The following is a 22500-nucleotide window of genomic DNA, read 5'->3' as shown; positions in this document are numbered from 1 at the left end:
ACCCTAACCCTTAACCCTTAACCCTTAACCCTTAACCCTTAACCCTTAACCCTTAACCCTTAACCCTTAACCCTTAACCCTTAACCCTTAACCCTTAACCCTTAACCCTTAACCCTTAACCCTTAACCCTTAACCCTTAACCCTTAACCCTTAACCCTTAACCCTTAACCCTTAACCCTTAACCCTTAACCCTTAACCCTTAACCCTTAACCCTTAACCCTTAACCCTTAACCCTTAACCCTTAACCCTTAACCCTTAACCCTTAACCCTTAACCCTTAACCCTTAACCCTTAACCCTTAACCCTTAACCCTTAACCCTTAACCCTTAACCCTTAACCCTTAACCCTTAACCCTTAACCCTTAACCCTTAACCCTTAACCCTTAACCCTTAACCCTTAACCCTTAACCCTTAACCCTTAACCCTTAACCCTTAACCCTTAACCCTTAACCCTTAACCCTTAACCCTTAACCCTTAACCCTTAACCCTTAACCCTTAACCCTTAACCCTTAACCCTTAACCCTTAACCCTTAACCCTTAACCCTTAACCCTTAACCCTTAACCCTTAACCCTTAACCCTTAACCCTTAACCCTTAACCCTTAACCCTTAACCCTTAACCCTTAACCCTTAACCCTTAACCCTTAACCCTTAACCCTTAACCCTTAACCCTTAACCCTTAACCCTTAACCCTTAACCCTTAACCCTTAACCCTTAACCCTTAACCCTTAACCCTTAACCCTTAACCCTTAACCCTTAACCCTTAACCCTTAACCCTTAACCCTTAACCCTTAACCCTTAACCCTTAACCCTTAACCCTTAACCCTTAACCCTTAACCCTTAACCCTTAACCCTTAACCCTTAACCCTGTTTGTAGGGGGAAGAGGTGGTGGGGGTCAAATGAAGCAGAGGAAAGAGAGAGAGTATGCAGTGGGCGCCACTTCCTGTGTCTTCTGAGAATCTGCTGAAAAATGGTGGCGGGGCAGTGGTAGTCGAGTTGGTGATAAAAGGCGCCCTATGAATGCGCTGCAGGAATCAGCGTGGGAGACTAGGGAGAGTAGAGTCTCTCGCGTGGTAAGGAGTTCCCCGTACGAGAAGCAAAGAAAGAGCAGCCCAAAGTACTAGAGACCTTCTTTTGGGGGAGCTCCAGGGAGGATTCAGGGCCGAAAAGTCGCTCTGTGGCTGGTGTGTAGTGGAATCAGCTCGCGCCCGTAGAGTCAGATGGATGGGAGATAAGGGGATGAGGGCGGTGAGAGTCTTTGTTGAAAGAGATGGAGAAGGTGCATTCTGAGCCACGCTGGTTGTTGAAACGCACCACAGGTCAGGCAGCATGTCAAACCGTGTGGGAAAATGGCATACACCAAGGGTAGTGCCACTCGTCTTTTCTCAGAGCCATGCAGATGGGTTCACTCTGAAGGTGAGCGTCACATCAAGGCGATACTCACTCTGTTCTTGCTCCGAAAAGGCTTTGTTGCTGACTACCCTCCCCAGAGCCGAGGGATAGGTGCACCATAGAATGCACCTCAGAGCACCAGCGATGAAGAAAATGGAGTAAGCGAAGTTTGCCAAAAGAAGGGAAAACTGTGGGCGCCATCGATGAGCGAATGGGGAAGCGAGGGCCGAGTGAAAAAAACGGGAGTCAGTCGAGCAGCTCGATAGAGCAAAGCCAAGGAATCACGTGTTCCGCTTGACTGAACCAAAACACACGTCGGTCGTTGATTGTGCTGGTGAGGAAGCAAATGATCAAGAGAGGTAGCAGACGCTCGAAAGAGAACGGGTCTCAGATATTCTGTAGAGGCGAAAAACAAAGGGAACGCATCACGGAGGAGCGCACGCGTTCTCTTCACAGGAACCGCTGAAGGCGAGGGCCGCATCACGACACCTGCGTGTGGACCTCGCACAGCAAAAGCGAGCACAGTCGTGTAGAAGGCCGCCTGCGGGGGAGGGGTGGGGGTCAGGAGGCGTGTAGGGTTAGGGAGCAGACGCAGAGAGGGGACACTACACAAGCCCCCTTACTGCATCACAAAGGAGAGAGGGGCGGGGGTAACACTCATGGAATGGGACGGATCACACTGTTTGTGGAGTGCATGCCAATGAGTGGCACGGCCTCCACCGAAAGGCGCCCGCCACCTCGAAGACCAAAGAAGAAAGACAATTAAAGAGTTTTCGAGGACGCGTTTCACAATACCACCGAACGGAAACGATGAAAAGAGCATTAGAAGAACAGACATGAAGAGGCGGCGACCTCAACACACTCATCTTCACCGCCTCTTGAAATCGCCGTGGCAGCGACGCAGGGCCTTAGAGCTCAAAAGAGGACGCACCGCACGCGCATAAAGCCGCGGCTTCAGCAATCAAGAAAAGGCTACCTCTTACCAGATTCCATGATGCACTCGGCGATGTGCTCTTTGCCGCGCTTGTACCGAACATCGTACACCGCAACATCGTCCCTCTCGGCTACGATGTACGAGGGGCGTGGGTCGCCTCGTGCCCATTCTACATCCAGTACGCTTCCCAAGCCCACCATCGACTTGGGTACCTGCGACGCTACCCACTCCCCCATGTTCTTGGTTGCATTCTCCTCAATGGTGTTCACGTCGACCCCCTGCTGTACCAACTGCTGCGCCTCCTCTGCCACCTTGTACTCGTTCTTGAAGAAGTAGTGGACATAGTAGGGAATCGCTGGCATAGCAAAGTGAGTCAGCACTGAGATCCACGTGAGATTGAAAGGTATTGGTCGTAGAATCTGATGCGCCCGGGATCGCTTGTCGGCGATGTAGCATACACGTCGCCTTGGGCACAGCCGCCGCACGTCTTCAAGGTGGTCGCGCACCTGTTTCCCGACAAGCTTATCCTCAAACTGCATAATTAAGCCGAGGTATTGGTAGTCGAGGGTCGAGTTGTACGGCCTTGTCAACAACTTCAGCAGAAGAGCGTTGCTGCCGTCAAATGGATTCAGAGCAGCCAGGACGAGGCGACGATCGAGGACGTAGCCCACGCCGTTGCCGAATACGATCCCACTGGTGTAAAGCCACCAGATTCGATAAAGGCATTCCTGTGTAGTATCGATGCCGCGCGTCGTTGGTATGAATCCCGTCGTGCGGGATAGTCGCCGTCAAGTCTGCGCGGTTTCTCCCATCCACCCCGAACATAGCGTAGGTCACTGAGGTACTGTGGCACCTTCAGGTACATGTCGTCGTCGCCCTTCATCAGGTACGGCACGTCAGGAAACGCAGTGTAGGCGTAGTTCAGCCATAGGACGACTTTTTGGCTCATGCCCACTTCTGTCGGCACACCCCACGAATTAGGCATGCCCATCTTTTTGTTCGTAGTCGGCTTTCGGTCTGTCAAAAAGTCGACCCATAACGCATCGCGATGGCGCAACGCCTCCTGCCACAGGGCAGTGGAGGCGTGGCACACGTACTGGGCCGCTGATGTGAAGGTGGGCGTCACGGGCAGTGAGAGCGCAGAGGAGAGAGTCGCAAGCGGCAGAGTCCCGTTACGAACGGCTTCGGGAGTCACCACAGAGGTCGTCACACCAGCGCACGGCGACTTCCACACAGCGTCGTTGCCGTCGGGAATGCTGCGCCACCCATCCTGCAGCACCACACGGCGCTGCGCATATGTGGGTGCGCTCGCAGTGCTTCCGAGCTCCGCCGCCAGCCGCTGTGCGCTCGCTGCGGCGTACTCGCTCACCGTTGGTGCCAGCTGCGTCAAGTTCACTGCATTGCCCGTCGAGTCTTCAGAAGGGCGCTCTGCAGCAGCATACACGTAGAGCACCAGGAGCGCGCCGTTGAAGTTGTTCTCGCTGCGCGCCACCTCACGATAGGTCAGCCACGTCGCACGCTGCGCATCTCGTAGCGGGTAGCGCTTCGGCTGGTCCGTCGAGGGTATGCCCATGACAATTAAGTGGCGCGGCGGTGGTTCCGTCCTGCTCTTCCACTGCACGTCGATATTGAAGCTGCGTTGGAGCGCATACGACTGCTGTACCCACGGCCACAGCGCCAGTTCCGCTGCAGCATCCACATCGTCCGTCACACTTGCCATCGCAAACAGCATGGGCCCAATAAGACCCAGCGGTGCAGATGTCGTGGCAAAGACGGGATGCTCTGTGGCCATCTGATTTGGCTGCCTCTCCGTCACGGCCCCTGAGACCCCTGTGGCCGCAGCACGGTATGTTACATTATCGAAGCACATCGTGCAGTTCTCATCGATGACGCGCAGCGTCCATGAAGGCAGCTGGTCACAGTCCAGGCGAATCCTGTCGCCCTCGTCTGCGACAGCGAACCGACGCTGTTCGATTGTTAGCCGCTCTATCGCATCCTCGTGCCGCACCAGCGCAGAGAAGGCCTCATTACGGAGCGAGAGCATCGCCTCCTCATTCAGTAGCCGCAGCGATGCCAGGCTTAGCTGTGAGTCGTCACTGGTCACAGGGGGGTCCATAGAAAGGTAGATCATAAGGAAGAAAAGAGGTAGAACAGCTGCTGAAGCCAGATGACGGCGTCGTATGCGCAAAGGCGCACCTAGAGAAGCGAATCGACACAGATGCCCGCATAGCCACAACAGGGCAGCACGTGCTACTCTGCCAGGCAAGTCCTTGGGTCTCGCGGGTGTCCATATGCTTTTCTCCCGTGTGTTTGGCAGCCTAGCTCGATCTGGTCCTCCTCTTCCACGTGTTCGAGAGCGAAAGAAGCTGGTACTGCTTGCCCTGCTGCTCACCACGGAACCTCTCTGAGAGACCAGGCATGTATGGGAGGGTGCGGAGCCGAGGGCCTCCCCAGGTGTAACCGCGTCGTCAATGTCTCGCTCGTTGCGCATGTGGATTCGACCGCTTCAGTTTGAGGCGAAGGCTGGCGGAAGGCACCCAAGATCTGCAGGAGAGCGGCACGACACAAAGCACCGGTCACCGTGTAAAGGAGAGCAGTAGGATAAGCACACGCGAGGCCCTGGGTAGATGCAGGCGAAAGGGGAGTGGATATGGAGAGGGGCGCAAGGAGGCACAAGGCAGCGGTTGAAAAGCGTTGTGAGTTGCTAGGCGCGATCGTCAAGGGTGCGCCAGCGAGCCGATGGCCAGTGCGCTACTTGCATGGATGCGCGTCTATCGAGAAGCCCGCGGGGTGGCGTCGGGAGGAAGGGGAGCACAGTTAGATGGCGGAAGGTCTCACAAAGTTGTCAAGTCGAAGTGACAGTGAAAGATGGCGCTGCATCACGCTACATCGGTGCGCATGGGGAGGCAGCTTGCCTCTTCAGTCGTGTAGGCAGCTGCTGTACGCACGAGGTCGCAGGGTTGCCTCTCCGAGAGAAGCGCTGGCCCGTCTCCCCTTCGCGAGGGCGCGCGCGGCAGCGCTCAGGCCGCTGGCTTCGTGGATGCGTATGGCCGTGCGATGGAAAGTCGTCATTGTCATGCATAGGGAGGTAAGCCTGCACATGCTCAAGTCGTAGGCGTGCCAGCAGTATCGCTGCCGCCTCGACTAGGCAAGAAGAAGCAGAGTCAGAGACACATCCACAGAGGCGGAAGAAATCGAGTTGAGGATGCAATCGCAGAGGGCGACACGCTTCGGCGGGTGCGATGCTCTAGGTGGGTCACGTCGAACAAGGGCACGAAAGGCCTCCCCTTTACCAGAAACTACGTGGCATGCGGTGGTCAGCCAGTGCAATCCAGCGGGAAAAAGAGCAGCACCACAGCACCCTATGCCTTCCAACGAAGCAGAAGGCTCGGTAGGTCGGACCGAAGGACCAAGAAGCAAAGAGCCCGGAGTAGCGAGGCGAGCAACACGGCGCTGTGGAACCTCTCATCGGCGACTAGACGCAGTGGGGAGGGAGAGCAGGACATCAGGGTCTCGATCAAATGCATCGCACAATCAGCACTTACACGTGCAGGTGCCGGACTGGGCGTAGAACAAGGAAGCTTACGTACTGAAATGGAAAGGGTGAACGCGCCACACGCGCATGAGGTCGGAGAAGCGTACACGGCAGTCGCGCGTGTCCTTTGCTACCACTTTGCCACCTTCCCTCTCTGCGCATGCTCCGTTGTTTGAGCAGCTGCACCATTGTCTCCCATTAGCTCCTCTCTCGGTGAAGCGCGCCCTTCGCTTCCTGCCATATGCCTCATGAAGCGGGAGGGCGGATGCACGCCAGACGGCAGCGCACGACCTCGCGCGCTCTCTGCATCTGGGCACCCCCGTCTGTGAGTTCGCGTGTCATGCATGAAAAAAAAAAGCGGGCCGGAGGAGACAAAAAATGCAAAAAAAAAACGGAGGGTGAGGCACGAGACTGCGGCATAGCAAATGAGTGAGCAGGCGGGATGAGGAGAAGTAACGGCCACGGAGGCGGCTCAGCATACCGCGTGGCCAGTCTCAGTACCTGCAGCGCTTACACGGCGAAGTTGCACTGAGCCTTTCTGCCCCGTCGGGTGCCGAAAGCGCGCGTCAAGCGCGGGCGAACGCTCTCTCCCTCTCTCTAGATGGGCTCGGGTTCGGGCACCGCTTTTGTTTTGTTTCTTTTCTCCTATCGCCAGCCGCCAGAGGATGGGCTGAGGGGGTCAGCACATGGCCCGTGAAGCGGAAGTCGTGGAGAGGAAGCGATTGGCGAAGGGGGAGAGCCCTAGGCAAGACAGAGTAGAAGAAAACAGTTTGGACAGAAGAAAAAAATGTGTATCTATGAATGGACGGCAAGCCGTACACGCGCGACTGATCACGCGTAGCCGTACAGGATGTGGCCGTGCTTGCGCAGCGCGTTCACGACGTCCGACGCCGTCACAGTCTTCTTGCGCGCGTACTCGGTGTAGGCCGTGCTGCAGCGCACAATGTCCTCCACGTAGGCCTTCAGCACGCGGCGCACCTCATCGTAGATCTCGCTCGAGATGCGCTTCACGCCGCCGCGGCGCGCGAGGCGTCGGATGGAGCCGCGCGTGATGCCGCGGATGTTGTCGCGCAGCACCTTCTTCTGCCGCTTCTGGTGGCCCTTGGCATCAGTGGAGCGCTTACCCTTGGCCATGGTCGGGTCTTTCGAAGGCGAAAGCGAAAGTGGTGTGAGTGGTTCGGTGTGAGAATTCTGCAATGCAAACGGAGGATGCAGAAGTGACAAAGAGGGACAGGAGAAGAGGAGGCTTGAGAGTAGCGGGCAAGCGGTAAGCAACGTGCTGCTTGACGCGCCAGGAAAGGGACAAGACCCTACCGTGAACGAGCCGCGCCGCAGCCATAGCCGTGCTTGTCACCTTTGCGTGACCTTCACGGGGCACCTCACCCTTCTCGGACACAAACGCATCAGTGAGCGGTATATTCTCTGTACAGAGAAGCGTTCTCGGGTACCGTTCATGAATTTGAACGCACTCTTGAGAGCGAGGGCATAAGAGCACCTCCCCCAATCTGGTGCTCGCGACCCGCATGAGCGAAGACGGCTAAGAGTAGGCTGAGGTTGCACAAAGATGAAAATGTGGGGACGGCAAGGTGACAGCCAACGATGATTGCACCCGCATCATGAGACACCCGACGTCACTGCTACCCTTTTCCCGTCGCGGGCTCACAACAGCCAAGCTTTCAGAAAAACATATCGCCCATCGATTTGGCGAATCGAACACCCGCGGCCACGCGCGCCTCCTTGCCTTCATCGTGGCCGTGCTTATCTGTGTCAAAGAACACACTCTCCACGCCTTGTGTAATGTTCAGCTGGCGGCACGTCTGCAGACGCGTCGTCACGCACACAATCGGGCAGTTCGGACGGTACTTCGCCACCAGCCGAGCACTTCGGCCCGTGTTGCTCAGCACCACCAGTACTTTGGCCTTCGTCTCATATACGGAGTTCACGGCACTGCTGCAAACAGCCTCCTCCGCGCTCATCGGAATGGGCTGCAACTTCTTAATGCTGTTGAAAAAGACATATTCGTTCACGGCACTCTGCGCCTCTAGGCAGATGCGGGCCATGTACTGAACCACCCCGTTCGGGTACTTGCCCTTCGCCGTCTCACCAGACAGCATCACGCAATCCGCTCCGTCGAAGACAGCGTTGGCGACATCCGACACCTCAGCGCGCGTCGGGCGGGGGTTGTACGTCATGCTCTCCAGCATCTGCGTCGCACAGATGACCGGCTTTCCGGCAACGTTGCACTTGCTCATCAGAATCTTCTGCGCAACCACCACCTTCTCCGCTGGGATCTCAACACCGAGGTCGCCGCGTGCAACCATGATGCCATCGCTCTCCTCAATGATCGAGTCGATGTTCTGCACGCCCTGGTGGTTCTCGATCTTGCAGATGATCATGATGTCGCGCCCCTTCGTGCCAAGCGCCTTCCGCACCTCACCCACCTGATCCGCGCTCCGGATAAAGGATGCAAAGATCATGTCCACGCCCTGCTCCACACCAAACTGCAGGTCTGCATAGTCCTTCGTCGACACAGCAGGCAGGTCCACATCGCACCCCGGCAGGTTCACGCCGCGCCGGTCGGAAATAGTGTGCGCATTCGTCACCGTGCACCTCAGCGTCTGCTCGTCCTCGCGACTCTGAACATGCAGGATCAGGATGCCGTCATCGATGTAGATATAGCCGCCAGGGCGCACTACCTTTGGCAGGTTCGTGTAGTCGATGTAGAACTTCTCCTTGGTGCCCTTGTCCGCAAACGAAGGGTCCGTCGTCACGCAGCACGTCGCGCCCTGCTCCATCACGGCCTCGCCGCCAACGAACAGGCCCGTCCGAATCTCGGGTCCCTTTGTGTCCAGCGCAATCGCGATATTCACACCGAGCTCCGCAGCGGCCTGGCGCACGTTGTTGATCGTTGTCTGGTGGTACTCATGTGACCCGTGCGAGAAGTTCATCCGCGTTACAGACATGCCGCTCTGAATCAGTCCCTTCAGCGCCTCCACGCTCTGTGTGCTGGGCCCCATCGTACACACGATTCGGGTAGCGCGGTATCTCGCCAGCTGCTCTAAGACCGGTAAAGAAGCAGTGCGCGCCCTGCCGCTTTTTTGCTAAGGAATCACACGTGAAGAAGAGGAGGTGGCTGCCCTCCACTTAATGAACAATCGACCAGCGTTCTCTCGCCCTGCCGCTCTCTGCCATTCGCGCAGGCCACTCGAGCCCCCACACCATCACGGCCCGTCACAGGGCCCATCGCCGCGTCCCTGCGAGGCAGCCGCGCGGGCACGCGATGCAGGCATGCGCCGGCGCAGTCACACCCAGCACCGCCGCTCGCCCCAAGGCATACACGCGCCAGCCTCGCAGGTCGCTCCGACGCACCGCCGCCCACGGCCCCGGCCGCCGACATCAGCGGCACCGCATCGCACGGTCTTCCCCAGCATCGCAGGGGGCTGGAGCCGGTGTCACTAGCAAGGGTGGTTCCGCACGGGCAGGGACACGGGAGACGGCGGGGCGCCTGGCCTCTCCCGCACACAGAGAGAGCGGGGCACCCCGCACCCGAGACACCGCGCACTGAGGCGTTGCCACTCATCAGAGTCGCCAGCCAGCCGCGGAAACGGAAGGGCTAGAACAGAGGGGCGCTGCGTGCATCGCGGCACAGGCGAGTGCTGGTGCGTGCATGTGTGTGTATCTGTGTGTATGTGTGTGTGTGTTCATCTTCCTAAACGTGTGTGTGTGTGTGTTCATCTTCCTAAACGTGTGTGGGGGGAGGGAGGTGAAAGGGGAGGGGGAAGACGCTAGCGGGAGAGGGGCGAAGATTACGTTAGGTAAAAGCTAATCACGAGCACCATACGGCCCAGTCGTTAGAAGGACGAATAAAGACAGCCAAAGAGGCGGAGGAAACGAAGCAGAGGAGAGAAAGGGAGCGGGAGGACACCTCGCACACACACACAGACACTCGCGCGTCTTTGACCAGCAAGCACACCTACTCGCACACAGGCGGTGCATCGAGTGGTGAGACTGCCGTGCGGGCCTGTGTGTGCGCAGCCGCGTATACGCGAGCGGGGTGAAGGGGAGGGGGGAAGCAGAAGCAGAAGCATGTGGCCGAGCGTGTCTCCTGAATTGGCGGTGGTGGGTAAAGGGGGCAGAGAGAAGGGCGGGCAGAGGATGTCTCAGTGCTTATCAGGTTTGGAAGCCGACGATTTCCCGCCCATCCCCCCCCTCACACGCCCCCATCCCGCCCGCCCACACGCACACACCGAGACACGATTGCGAAACAAAAGAAATCGAAAGAAAAGAAAGGCAAAGGCAAAGAAGCACAAAGACGGCACGAGCGGAGAGGGCGGCGGCTCAATGGGGTTAGGCGGCCTGCCGAACAGCGATTCTGTTCCGCCTCACGCCCCCCTCCTCTCGCCTCGATGTACCGTGCGCGTCGACTCGTGAGAGTGTGTGTCTGTGTAGAAATGAGCTCGAGCGCATGTCACACAGCACGCACCCTTGTGCTGTGGAAGCCTGACGATGTCGCGAAGGATGCGCACTACGTGTGCACACATTCAGACACAGCACACAGGGCACACAGCCGTGACAGCAGGGAGCGGAGAGGGGAAGAAAACGCTCCAATGCCATCTTCCCCTCCCCCTCTGCCGCCGGTGGAACGCGCTCAAGCAAGTCAAGCGCCTACGGGCAGTAGCACAGAAGCGAGCAGCATGTCAGCGAGCCCTCCGCCTTCGCCATCTCGTCCGCCTTCAATATCACGTGGCGCGTCGGGCGGCCCTGCGCAGTCTCCGCTTCCGCGAACGCCTTGATGCGCAACGCAGTCTTGGGGAACGCAGCGGCCGACACTATCGTGCGCAGCGGCTTGCCGTCCTTCTCCGCGATGAAAGTCAGCACGTTTGCGCCATCCGGCTCACATTCGGCCACCTCGATCACTTCGAACCCGCGCGACGTGAATATCGTCGGGTCGACCCACTGAGGGCTCAGCAGCAGCGTGTCTTCTGACAAAGAGCTCACCGCACACTTCAGGTGCAAGCAATGCCTCACAACACACTGCACGCACTCCAGCCCTTGCTTGCCGAGGTACTCCTTCATCTGCAAGAACCCCGCGTCGTTCGAGCGCGTTGACTTGCCCACGAACACGTACCTCGAGTTCGCAACATGCAGCACGTCGCCGCCGTCGACAGTGCCCGGCTCTTGGATGCGGTAGTTCTCTGGGCGCAGCCCCTTCACCATGTCCACAATCGGGTCCACCTCCGGGCGCCGCGACGGCGCACCAGGGCGCGTGATGACGGCGCACGTGTTGTACAGCATCGACACGTCCTCCACGAACATCGAGTCTGGCAGTTCATTCAGCGCCGGCAGCTCGATCAGGTCGATGTTGTAGCCTTGCTCGATCATCTCCTTGAACACGCGCACGTACGCCTCGTGTTCATCCTGGACGATAGGGAGCGAAATCTCCTGGCGCTCGATGCACGTCAGCTCACACGTCTGCTTCTGGAGCGCACTCGACACGGCGCGGCACACAACAGTCAGTTTCGTCATCGTGACTGGTGAGAGGGCTGAGGGGAGGGAAGGATAGAGAGGTGGCGGGAGAGAAAAGGGCGGCCTCGATGTGCGAATTGTGCCTGCGAGGAGGTGCGATGGGAGGAGAGAGGAAAAAGGCAGTCAGGTGACAGACGGGGGGGGCAGTGGAGGGAAAGAGAGACAGCAGGAAGAAAGTCATCCCGCAGACGGCGCGCGGACACACAGGAAGCGAGCGGGCGCCACGCTTCACCGCGACAGATGCCGAGTAGCACATCCACGGAGCGCCGCCAATGGCGCAGGCAGCGCAGCTGCAGGCGCACACAAAGGCAGGAGCATGTGCAGCGGTAGAAAGGCAGTTCTCTTCATTCTCAGTGTGCACATCCACGCACACACACGGGCGCATACGCCACAAGAAGCACGTCATGCCCACACGCTGAGTAGCGCGTCGGGATGCCAGGGCGTTCCCCAGGCAGCGACCTCGCTGGTGCTCAAGTAGTGGACATAGGCTGCTGCGCGGCCGGCAGCCGCGCCGCAGAGGGGACGCTCGCAGTGGGCCAGCACCACCTGGTACAGAACCGCATGGGGGTGCACACATCCGGCGCTGGCCGCGATCAGGGCCGCCGCACTGCCGCCACCGCTGCTGTCACCGAGGGGGAGGACTGCAAGAGGCGCGGTGGCCGTGCAATGAGCTTGCTCGAGGTCGCTTGCGCGGCCACTGCAAAAAGCAGCGAGGAGGCGCAGCGCCTCTCGGCAGTCTGCCGAGCACGCGTGCAGCGTGAGCACTGGAGATACAACGGCACAGCCTTCGGTGGCGGCCTCAACACGGCGCGCCTCGCCGCTCGCATGAGAGCAGGGCGGGTACGGAAGGATGAAATACCCAGCGAGCGAGATGCGCACGGGAGCTGCAGCGGCGGGGGGCGGCATCACGAAAGGTGCCCAGCAACTTCGGAGAAGGGTGCTGATCGCAGTAGCAACCGGCGAGTCACGGCACGACCCGAACTCCTCCAGCACCGCGGCGAGGGAAGACTGAGCGGCACTGTCCGTCAGCACCTCTCGAACGCCATAGCTCTCCATCGCAGCGGCGTCGGCATGAGCCCTGCTGACCTCGGCAGCGCCGTACTCGCCAAGCTGCGAACACAAGTCTGGGGCATCAGCGGGAGGCGCTAGAAGCACCGCGCTGTGCGCCTGCCCAGTCGACAACGGCTGCGTTGCCCACGACTCGGGGCGCAGCGCCGCCACCGCACTGGAGACCAGCCAGGCCACCAGCTCTTTGTCGACTGCGGCAGCAGTGTCTGGGGCTAACACGGCCACGCAGTAGTACGGAAGTGACGCGCCGAACGCGCTCACAAGGCCCTGTGGAAGGGCGGCGTGCAGCACTGACGTCCCCAGAGCGGAAGAGTAGCCGCAAGGCACCGCTGCTCGATGACTGCCTGCCCTAGCCTCCGCTGTCGGCGGCGGGGATGAAAGAAGAGCGACAGCGGCAAAGAAGCGCCGCAGCGCCACAACGTTCACCGCTGGAACGGCAGCGAAACCTGCAGTAGCCGCAGAGTGGAACGGCCTGGAGGTCCCCCTAAAAGGAAGAGGTGCGGTGCACGCGTACACCGGCATCTCTCCCCCCTCGACCCATACGAGGAGGTAGCAGCCGCTCCTGCTGATGCTGCTGCTACCGGTGGTGACAACGTTGGCAGTGGCGACGCCTGCCGCCGCGCAGGAGGTGGAGGCTCTTCCTGGTGACGAAAGCGGGGGCGGCATATCTCGCCCAGCGCCCACACACCCGCCAGAGGCGGCAGCGAAACAAAAAGGGGAACAGAGGCACGCGTGGTGAGTAGGCTAGAGCAGCGGCGCGTGTGAAGGGGGAGGGAACCGTCTACAGTCGCTACGCAGTGTTGGCCGCCGTCTCTCCCTCTCCGTCGTGACGAATCAGCGATCAGCAGAAGAAGAGACCCATCAGTGGTGATGTGCGAGAGGAGAACAGATGGACCGCTATGGCTTCGCCTTCTGCGCTACGATCCGTTGAAGATCCGCACATCTATTGAAATACACATGCCCGCGCGTATGTTTGTGTGTGTGTGCGTGTGTGTGTGCGTGTGTGCGTATCGGAGGAAGGAAGGGGGCGGCGAGGGACTCGCGTGCATTGGGTGCGGAGTGGCCTAGAGGATGCAGGCATAAGCAGGGGGCGGACCGGGCACCTGCGCGGTCGACTGCAGGGCTGCGGAGCGAAGCGGCCTTGCCGCCTGTCGGGTCGGCTGCCGATGTCTACTGGTCTCGCCTTTGTGGCTGCCTTCGCTAACACGAGAAGGGGAGGGATATCACAGAGACACGCCGCCGCCGCCGGGGCACCCGGCAACACACACACCAACGCAGTGCGCGCAGAGAAAAAGCAGGCGGCACCGTCGAGCACCGTGTCGATACGGGCCTGTGTGAGTGCGCTTGCGTGCTAGGCGGGAGCGAGGGGAACAAGCTGCACAGCAACCGCCTCCCTATACCTACCGGAGCCGCCGCCCCTCCCCTCGCCTTCTCCTCCTCCCCTCCCGCTGCTCGGCCCTCCTATGCGCGCGCACACGCATGCGGAGAGGCAAAGAGACACACGCACGTGCGACTCGCGCGGGCCTGTGTGTGTGCGCGCGCATGGGAAGGCCGAGCAGCGGGAGGGGAGGAGGAGAAGGCGAGGGGAGGGGCGGCGGCCCCGCAGTCAAACGTGCGATTCCTAAAAGACAGGCGCGCCTGCGTGGGTGCGCAGCGTTCGGTCATGCCACAGGAGGGGGAGACTGAGGGAGGTGGAAAATCACCGCCCCCCCTCCGCGCACACACACTCATACACGCGCCCTCAGACTCATGCGCGCACGGGCGAACTTACTCAGACCGCCCCTCAGCTTACTTATACGGGTTGCTGTCGTCAGCCGCCAGCCGCTTCTTGGTCCAGTACTTCGAGTACCTCCTCTGTGCGTCACCGTCCTGGAAAGCGGGGCGGTACTCGGACCACTGGTTGTAGCGCATCACCACCTCACCCCAAGTCAGCGCGCACTTCTCCACCGGCGGCTCGTTCGCCTTCAGCGCTTTGGCGACACACACGCGGTGCGCCAGCTGGGCGTTCTCAAGGTGCTTCTGCAGCGCCTCGCTGGCCTGCATGTGCTGAATGGCGTCGTTCGACACGTCATGGAAGGCGAGCTGCTGAGACATGAGGGGCACACAACAGGGGTCGACCGGCTAAAGGGGGCGGGTGAGACGAGGGGGCAAAGTGAGGAGGCGCACACGGGAGCACTTCGTTAGGGCAAAACAGTGAGTGAGCGGCCGACTCGTACGTGTGTGTGTGTGTGGCAAAGACGGTCCTTCACGGTGCCAGCAAGACTGCGTGCAGGGGCAGTGCCATTGTGCGTGTGGGCGGGTGCCGTCGGGTTATCAGAGAGGCGAGTTCCAGAAAATGAGGGGGGAGTTGATGGCGAGGAGCGTGGGGGGCAGCGATGCAGAGCAGCACGCATCATCACAGAGGGAGAGAGAGAGAGGCCCACCACAGGCGAGCCACGCGTGGAGAGAAAGAGAGGGTAACCAAGAGACGCTTGGCGCCGCGCCAGGGGGAGCACAGAGGAGGAGAGGCCGAGAGCAGAGGGCAGCGGCAAGCCAAGGAGGGATGCGTATACGGCACACGCAGAGAGGGAAGAGGGGGGCGCGCGTGCGTGTGGCGGCCCGCCCTGCAGTGCAGACGCCCCCGCGGAGGCGCTGCCTATTCCTGCGGGCTCACCCACAAACACCGTGCCCCTGAGCCGCACCCACGCAGCATGCGCCTGGTCAGGTGCTCTGCGTGGTAGAAAAAGGCGAGCGGAGGGAGATGCATCAGGGGGGAAGGGGCGGCAGGCGTCCGTGCGGAGTCCGAGAGCAGTGCGCCACGCACGCACATACGGTCCATTGCCCACCCACTCCCGCCACCGTTGCCGTCACAGCCATGCATGCCGCTGCACTACTGCACCTCGCAGTCACTAATATCGGGGCGGCATCGCGAAGGGCGGCGTCGCGGCTCGCGTACGGCATCCGCGTACCACGCCGTGCCGCGCCCGCCCTCCTCCGCGTTCCTCTCGCTCGCCCCCACGCTCTCCTCGCCGCTGTCGTCACCCTCAGTGCCATCCACCGCCGCCGTCGCTACAGCGGCGGGCGCGGCCACCTCAAGCGCTGCCGGTGGGCCAGGTGCGACAGGAGATGGCGGCGGCGCTGCCTTCTCTGACGGTGCGGTGGTGGCGGCGGCGGTGACAGGCCGGGCAGCGTCATCATCGGCAAACTTCTCGCGGCCCAGCAGGGACGCCGCGAGGCGGACGGCCACGGCCTCACAGTAAAGCAGCTCCTCTCGCACCGCGGCTGCCGCCTCCATGTTCGCAGCGGCCGTGTCGTTCTCCGGTCCATCCTCCAGCTCCAGTAGCTCGGGGCTCATGGGTGCGCCCTTCATGGCCGCCTGGAGGCAGCGCAGCTTGCAGTCGTGGAGGCTGCGGCGGCACCAGCCACTGGCGCTGTCGTAGGTACCTCCGTGCCGCGTGCAGTGGCAGTGCTGGAGCGCGTTGAACACCTTCACCAGGTAGTCCGCAGTGTTCAGCGACTGCAGGAGGAGCGCGTGGAGCGACGTGGGCGAGACGCTCGCGCTGGCGCCGCTGCCTGCGCAGCAGCTGCAGGGTGCAGGAGCGCCGGGCCGCTCCCCCGCCAGCTGCGCCGCGTGGGCGCGAGAGCGCTGCAACGCCTCGCGATACGCATCCACTCGCCCCTGCAGCTCGCGCACCTCAGCCTCCCTCTGCGCGAGCAGCGACTGCACCGTCTCGTGCGCCTTCCCATCGCAGCTGCCCACGCTCTGAGCAGCGCCCACGTTGTCGTCTACGCTCTGCAGCAGCGGCCCCGGTGTGTCCCTGGCGGCGCGCTGCCATGCCAGCTGCAGGTGTGCGTACCTGCGACTTGTCTCCTCGAGCTTCGCCATGATGTGCGCCTCGTTCAGCTCCTTCGCCTTTAGCTGCTCACGCAGCCGCGCGTTCTCGTCCCGGTAACGGCGGAGCAGCCGACTCACCTCCGACGACGTGTCGTCTGCGCCTGTATCGTGCGGGGGACGCGCGGGGGGCTGGCGGAGGGGGCCCCCCAGCGAGCAAGCGGCGCGAGTGTCCGCACCACCGCGCGAAGCGCAGGGCAGCCGCCGCTGCGTCACCATGGGGGGCCCAGCGGCGCCCCAGCGGCGCCCATCGGCGTCGCTGCCGTCCCACACCAGCTCCTGCGCAGAAGCGTCCGCAGTACCGCGGTGGTCGAGCAACGCGCTCCGCTGCTGCTGCAGCGAGGAGGACAGATCGGCGGATGTGACAAGGCCCTCAGGCGGCGCCCGCGCGTCCCGCACGCCGCTCCCGGGGACATGAAACCACCGCGGAGGCGCCAACGCACCCGCAGGCGCTGACGGCATACAGGCGCTCGTGCTGCTGTACTGCGTGTCGAGCCGCGCAGGCCGCGTGCGCGCAAAGATGTTCTCCTCCGTCCTCCACATCCGGCCGAGCGCCACAACGCAAAGACGTCCAAAGAGAAGGCGGAGAGGCAGTGCAGCTGATGGTGCGGCGGCAGCAGTCCGTCGGCCACGCAAGACGGGCAGCGAGGCGACAGCGAAGCAGCCGCAGCGCGCAGGAGTCGATAAGTCAGTGAGTGGGGCGGTGCGCAGCACGTGCGCGCCCCGTCTATGCGTCAGCGTGTGGCGCGCTCGCAGGGATGTACTCCGCAGCGTCTATGTGGGGGTATGCGTGCCCGAGGGTGTCTCTGCATGTGTGTATGTGTGCGGAAAGAGAGGTGGCGTCACCACTGAGGCCCTCAGCGGCTCAACGCGCCGCTCACAGGGCAGCCCAGAGAGGAGAGAGGGGAGGGTGAAGGAGGAGGGCAGAGGGAAAGGCCGCACAGGTGCAGCAGCGCAAGCCCACACAATGCGCCTTCACACGTGAGCGCCTGCGCTTCGGTGCAGAGAGGGCCACGTGGCGCGTACGGTGGTGCCAGTGTCCTCCACGAGCGCACAAGCACATGCACGCTCGTCCGTGATGCGGCGCTTACACCGAAGGGCAGTAGCCGCAGTCGAGCGGGAGGGGTGGATGCCCAGAGACTCGCACGCCCCGTCGCGTCCGCGCACATCGGTGGTGAGACAGCGCGAAAGAGACAGAGAGAGAGAGAGCGTCAGTGGGTATCCCATGGATACAGAGAGAGGCGCACGCATGGCAGCGGCCGCGCGTGTCGAGAGTCGCGTCGTCGTCCTGTTGCGTCTCCTTTGCAATGCGAATAGGCCCCGTCGCCGCGCGCACAGACACACGCGTCACCCCCATCGCACAGCGCGAGGTGGCCGCCAACTCGTGTTCGAGAACGGAAACAGAAGGAGAGTGAGAGGCTCAGAAGAGAGAGGAGCAGCGGCAGGCCGACCTCGGAGAGCTCGCCGAGGAGGGAGGGGTGCTGCGCTCTGGAAGTGCGCGTGTCGGCGTGGGCGCGGGCGCAGAGCGAGCGGCTGCGCGAGGCGCGGTGAGCGCACAGAGCGCGCGTGTGCAGGGTGGGGGAAAGAGTGGAGGGCGGCATCGACGCCGATAGCAACACCCCTGCGCCACGGAGCCGCCTCGCTCGTCCCCTCTCTAGCCCCCGCTCCGCCCTCCACACAGACCCCCACACGGCACTGCACGCCGCACTTCAGCGCGAGCAAGCCTCACACCGCTACACATCCGCATGCGCCGACGCGCGGGTCTCTGTGTGCGTACCACCGGGCGCGGCAGAGACGTGCACGCATGCGCGCCGAGCCACTCGCGGAGAGGCCCGCAGCGGGGAGGGGAAGGAGAGCGCCAGCGTCACACCTGAGCAGCGAGGACTACTTGGGGGTGAACACGTGTCCGCCCCAGGTCGCTTTGATCGCCTCCTTCCTCTCCGCCTTGGCGAACAGCTTGGCTGCACTCCCCTGAGTCCAGCAGCCGGCCGCGATGGCGCTCGAGGTGTTCGTCGCTGGCGCCGTGAGGGCCGTCGTTACTGAGCCACCGCGTGACGGAGGCGCCCCCATCGAGTCGACCAGCAGCGACTGCAGCTCTTGCCGCTTGGTCGCACGCTGACGCGTGTCGAGCGTGTTGGGGGGCAGCCCGTGGTCGCTGCCCGCAGAGCCCGTCGAGGGAAGCTTCAGGTACGGCAGGCTCTCAGTGTCGATGGAGAAGTCGGACGGCGCCGTATCCGGCGAGAAGCCCGAGCTGTCACCGCCGCGGACGCCGCTGCGGTTGCTGTACCTCATCAAGTACTGCCTCCACGACGCATCCTCGCTGGCGGCGAGGTCGTCGCGATGGCGGCGCTGCGCCCTGTCCCTCGCCAGCCTCTGCAGCGTGGCGGCAAAAGCCGCACGGGTCTCCGGCAGGACGAGATGATCCACGTTGACGATGCACAGCTTGATCGTGCCGTGCAGTGGGACGTGCGAGAAGACTTTGTAGATGCGGCGCGTCTCCTCCGTCTGCTCCATCGTCACCACCTCCTCCACCGCGCCCGTCACCGTCTCAGGCAGTGGCGCGTTGCGCAGCTTCGCGTCGTGCTTGAGCATCTTCACGGTCAGCATGTGCAGATAGTACGGCTGCCCCTCACCGTCAGCGTACAGCTCGAGGTAGTCGTCCTCGCCCTCCGCCGTTGCGGCGGGGCGCGGCGCCATGGGCGGCGAGTTGCGCAGCATCGACGGCGGCAGCCCCTTCGGCTCCTTCGTCACCTCCTCCAGCGCCTCTAGCAAGAATCGCTCCACCTCCGCGTCGTACTCGCTCAGCGGCTGGGCCAGCTGCTCCAGCTCGCGCATCCGCTCCAAAATGCCCGCGCCGTCGGCGTCGCGCCGCCCCGCCTCATACTGCGGGGTTGTCAGCACGTACCGACTCTGGCACGAGATCGGCTCCATGTAGGTCGGGAGGTGAATCGCTACGCCCTTCGCCGAGGACGGCAGCGGCGGCGATAAGAGAAAGGGGTCGTCGCAGCGGCGCAGCACACACGAGTTGCGGTGTCGCTTGAAGAGGTCAAAGCGGGCCTGCACCCCGGCCCTCAGCGGCTGCACCGACTGCAGCACGCAGGGGCGCAGCGTGTACGGCGTGAGGAGGTCGTGGCACATCGGGCACTTGCGCTGCGCGCCGGCCGCCTTCTGGCGGCTCATGTACTGCAGGATGCACGGCAGGCAGTACACGTGGCCGCACTCCGTGATGCGCGGCGCTACCGGCGCCTCCATGCAGATGGGGCACTGGAACTCCTCAGCAGTGGCACGCACGACGACCGAGTGCACCGTCTCCCACGGCACCAGGCTGTCGCTGAGCTGGATGCACTCCATCAGTCGGCGCTGGCCCTGCGGCAGCCCTTGCGCAGACGTGATCGTCAGCAGTTCGGCGCGAAGAACGAACTGGAAGTTCTGCAGCATGAAGGAGCGCTTCAGCACGGCGGGGTCGACATGCCGCACGGGCCGTGGGCGGCGATAGGTCCCCGCCGTGGCGGCGCCGAGCGGGCGCTCATGAGTGTCGTTGGTGCCGCTGCCGCCGTCCGGCGCCGCCACCTGCAAGTCGCAGATGTCCCACAAATTTTTCACAGCCGTCCCTCGTCCGCCGCCCTTCTTCGGCTTCGGCATGGGTGCCGCCGCGCCGTGTCTAACCAGACAGCCGAGCCCTCGCCGTCTATGTACTCGCCGATCGATGCGTGCCCGCAGCAGCACTGCAGCCACACACAGCGCGAGAGAGGGGCAAAGGCACAGAGGTCGACAGAAGCCTCGCCGGCACCCAACACAGCCGAGCCCGCCGCTGCAGGAGTGCGCCTATGAGGGGGGAGGGGGGCTGTGCGCGCGCGTGGAAAGGGCCGTACGCGTGTACAGACGCGGGCACACACACATACACACGCAGGAGGGAGACAGGCAGACGGCAGAGGGGAATGGTGCAGGCACGTAAGCAGGCGTCCACAGAAACTCAGACTGATGCGCCTAATGGGGAAATGAGGGGGAGTACAGCTAGTGGCCAACTGCGACAGCCCACGCATGCCTGTGTGCGCGGTGATGTGCACGCGGTGGGAGAGAGACAGTGAGAGCAGACGAGAAAGGGTCGAGAGAACGGCGGGACAGAGAGAGAGAGACAGAGGTCCGGCAGCGAGGTAGAAGAGGCATGCAGGTGTGTGAGCGCCCCCTCCTTCCGGCGCCGCCGCTCTCTGCCATTCGCGCAGGCCACTCGAGCCCCCACACCATCACGGCCCGTCACAGGGCCCATCGCCGCGTCCCTGCGAGGCAGCCGCGCGGGCACGCGATGCAGGCATGCGCCGGCGCAGTCACACCCAGCACCGCCGCTCGCCCCAAGGCATACACGCGCCAGCCTCGCAGGTCGCTCCGACGCACCGCCGCCCACGGCCCCGGCCGCCGACATCAGCGGCACCGCATCGCACGGTCTTCCCCAGCATCGCAGGGGGCTGGAGCCGGTGTCACTAGCAAGGGTGGTTCCGCACGGGCAGGGACACGGGAGACGGCGGGGCGCCTGGCCTCTCCCGCACACAGAGAGAGCGGGGCACCCCGCACCCGAGACACCGCGCACTGAGGCGTCGCCACTCATCAGAGTCATCGGCGAGTGGCAGAAATGCGTAGCGCAAGCAAATCGAAAAGGGTGAGAGAGCGAGGAGAGTAGTTAGGAGTCAAGAGAGCGGGCGGTATGAGCCTTCTTGAGGAAAGCGCAGTGCTTCTTTTCGGGGGCGTCATCGGCCAGGTCCGATAAGAGCAGCGGTACGCTCTTCTGCATCCCCTCTCATGCATTTGGCACTACCAAGCCTGGGGGCCCCTGATCGCTTGGAGGAAGGGTGAAAGATCGTATGAGGAAAGTGTCAGATCATGCGCTGCGTCGTGCTCACGTGTTCCGCGAACATGGCCAGCGTCAGTGGTGTCGCCCTGGCAAACATGACGGCGAGGATGCCAGGAAGAGGTGCAGGCAGAAGTCGCCCCCTCGTGACGTACCTCGCCTGTGGTGCTTGAGAGAATGAAGGCGACAGTGAGCGCCCGTGTAAACGGCGATTGGGGCACCATCTGCGCCATTCTGCAGCCACAGGATCACACGCACCCGTGTTTCTGCTTACTTGGGTCTGCTGTCTCGGCGCTGAGCGCTCTGTTTGTCTCGGTGCGCTGTTGAGATGCGTTGGTGGGTTAAGGGGAGGGAAGGGCGGGAGCAGAGATGTACGCGAGAACAGCGGACGTGTGTGTGCGTATGTGTGGGGACAGGAAAAAGAAAAGACGTCCAAAGCCGAAAACTGCCCACAGTCGCGTCCACAGCGGCAGCGGCGGCGGCACTTTCACAGACTCTGTAAGCCGTGGCAGGGCGAAGCTAAACAAACCGCAATGCAGATGGATGCGCCTTCCCTCGCGTCAACATGCAGGCCGTCCCTAATGGCCGCTCTGAAGAATGCGTGAGCTTCTTTAGGCCTTGGTTGTGGAGCTCCATCCACTGCAGCTGCGGCTGGCAACGTCTCGTGTCGCACCCCTTTGTGCGTTACGACCGGCAGCAGGACTGAGAGGGTCATGCAGGGGTCCCTCTCGCCGGCACGCGCATGGGCCACCGTTCGGTCTTCTTGTCGTCCGGTAGGCACCTGTTGTGCAGCCGGCCCTTGGGCCTCTATGGTATGACCATCTTGTGGGAACAAGCCACCTGCAGCACAGCTGTCTCCAGAGTTAGTGGTGGTAAGTGGCCCACTTCTCGGCAGAGCTCGCTGTCTGCGCCGATGCTGGCACACAGCTGGCGGCACAGCCCTTACGTCATCGCTCGCCTTCGCCTCGAGCAAGCGGTGCGGGGGAAAGCATTCTCGGCGCCGTCGCAATGGATGCGCAACGTCGTCTTGCGGCCGATTCCCTCACGAGACTGGCGAGGCTTGATGCACACTCTCGTCGGGCACGTTGCCACCGAGGCTCATGAAGTCCGTCCTCACCTTTCAGGGAAGGGGGTGAGGGCTGCGCTGGCCTTTCTCCACAATGAGCAGCCTCTCTGCATGCGGTGTTCGATACCTGTCTGCGCAGGGCCGGTGGGAATTGCGTTTGGTGAGTGCGGGGAGGTCGTACCGGCGGAAGCCTTCGCATCCACGATTGCTGATAGCTGAGCCGAGCATGCTGTTACAGATACTGTCGCACCCCCTCTCTTTTGTCCTT

The 22500-nt window shown here is 62.1% G+C and overlaps 7 protein-coding genes across 7 annotated transcripts; all 7 read right to left on the bottom strand.

Annotated features, from left to right (window-relative positions):
- Positions 1-6689: 6689 nt before the first annotated feature.
- LSCM1_07254 (uncharacterized protein) lies at positions 6690-6992 on the bottom strand (the record flags this gene model as incomplete). The annotated part of the gene is made up of 1 exon (XM_067324635.1): positions 6690-6992. One exon carries the CDS (start codon positions 6990-6992, stop codon positions 6690-6692), a length of 303 nt encoding a protein of 100 aa, XP_067180992.1.
- A 542-nt stretch (positions 6993-7534) lies between these two features.
- LSCM1_07253 (uncharacterized protein) lies at positions 7535-8875 on the bottom strand (the record flags this gene model as incomplete). Its single annotated transcript, XM_067324634.1, has 1 exon — positions 7535-8875. One exon carries the CDS (start codon positions 8873-8875, stop codon positions 7535-7537), a length of 1341 nt encoding a protein of 446 aa, XP_067180991.1.
- Positions 8876-10523: 1648 nt separating this feature from the next.
- LSCM1_07252 (uncharacterized protein) lies at positions 10524-11384 on the bottom strand (the record flags this gene model as incomplete). The annotated part of the gene is made up of 1 exon (XM_067324633.1): positions 10524-11384. One exon carries the CDS (start codon positions 11382-11384, stop codon positions 10524-10526), a length of 861 nt encoding a protein of 286 aa, XP_067180990.1.
- Positions 11385-11786: 402 nt separating this feature from the next.
- Positions 11787-13118, bottom strand: LSCM1_07251 (uncharacterized protein; the record flags this gene model as incomplete). Its single annotated transcript, XM_067324632.1, has 1 exon — positions 11787-13118. One exon carries the CDS (start codon positions 13116-13118, stop codon positions 11787-11789), a length of 1332 nt encoding a protein of 443 aa, XP_067180989.1.
- A 1122-nt stretch (positions 13119-14240) lies between these two features.
- Positions 14241-14546, bottom strand: LSCM1_07250 (uncharacterized protein; the record flags this gene model as incomplete). The annotated part of the gene is made up of 1 exon (XM_067324631.1): positions 14241-14546. The coding sequence occupies one exon, from the start codon at positions 14544-14546 to the stop codon at positions 14241-14243; it is 306 nt and encodes a 101-aa protein (XP_067180988.1).
- A 775-nt stretch (positions 14547-15321) lies between these two features.
- Positions 15322-16866, bottom strand: LSCM1_07249 (uncharacterized protein; the record flags this gene model as incomplete). Its single annotated transcript, XM_067324630.1, has 1 exon — positions 15322-16866. One exon carries the CDS (start codon positions 16864-16866, stop codon positions 15322-15324), a length of 1545 nt encoding a protein of 514 aa, XP_067180987.1.
- Positions 16867-18207: 1341 nt separating this feature from the next.
- LSCM1_07248 (uncharacterized protein) lies at positions 18208-19965 on the bottom strand (the record flags this gene model as incomplete). The annotated part of the gene is made up of 1 exon (XM_067324629.1): positions 18208-19965. The coding sequence occupies one exon, from the start codon at positions 19963-19965 to the stop codon at positions 18208-18210; it is 1758 nt and encodes a 585-aa protein (XP_067180986.1).
- Positions 19966-22500: the final 2535 nt, after the last annotated feature.

This window comes from Leishmania martiniquensis, chromosome 8 (assembly GCF_017916325.1).
Source record: "Leishmania martiniquensis isolate LSCM1 chromosome 8, whole genome shotgun sequence".
Classification (NCBI taxonomy): domain Eukaryota; phylum Euglenozoa; class Kinetoplastea; order Trypanosomatida; family Trypanosomatidae; genus Leishmania; species Leishmania martiniquensis.
The sequence above is the reverse complement of the archived record's forward strand: the minus strand, read 5'-3'. Positions and strand labels throughout refer to the sequence as shown.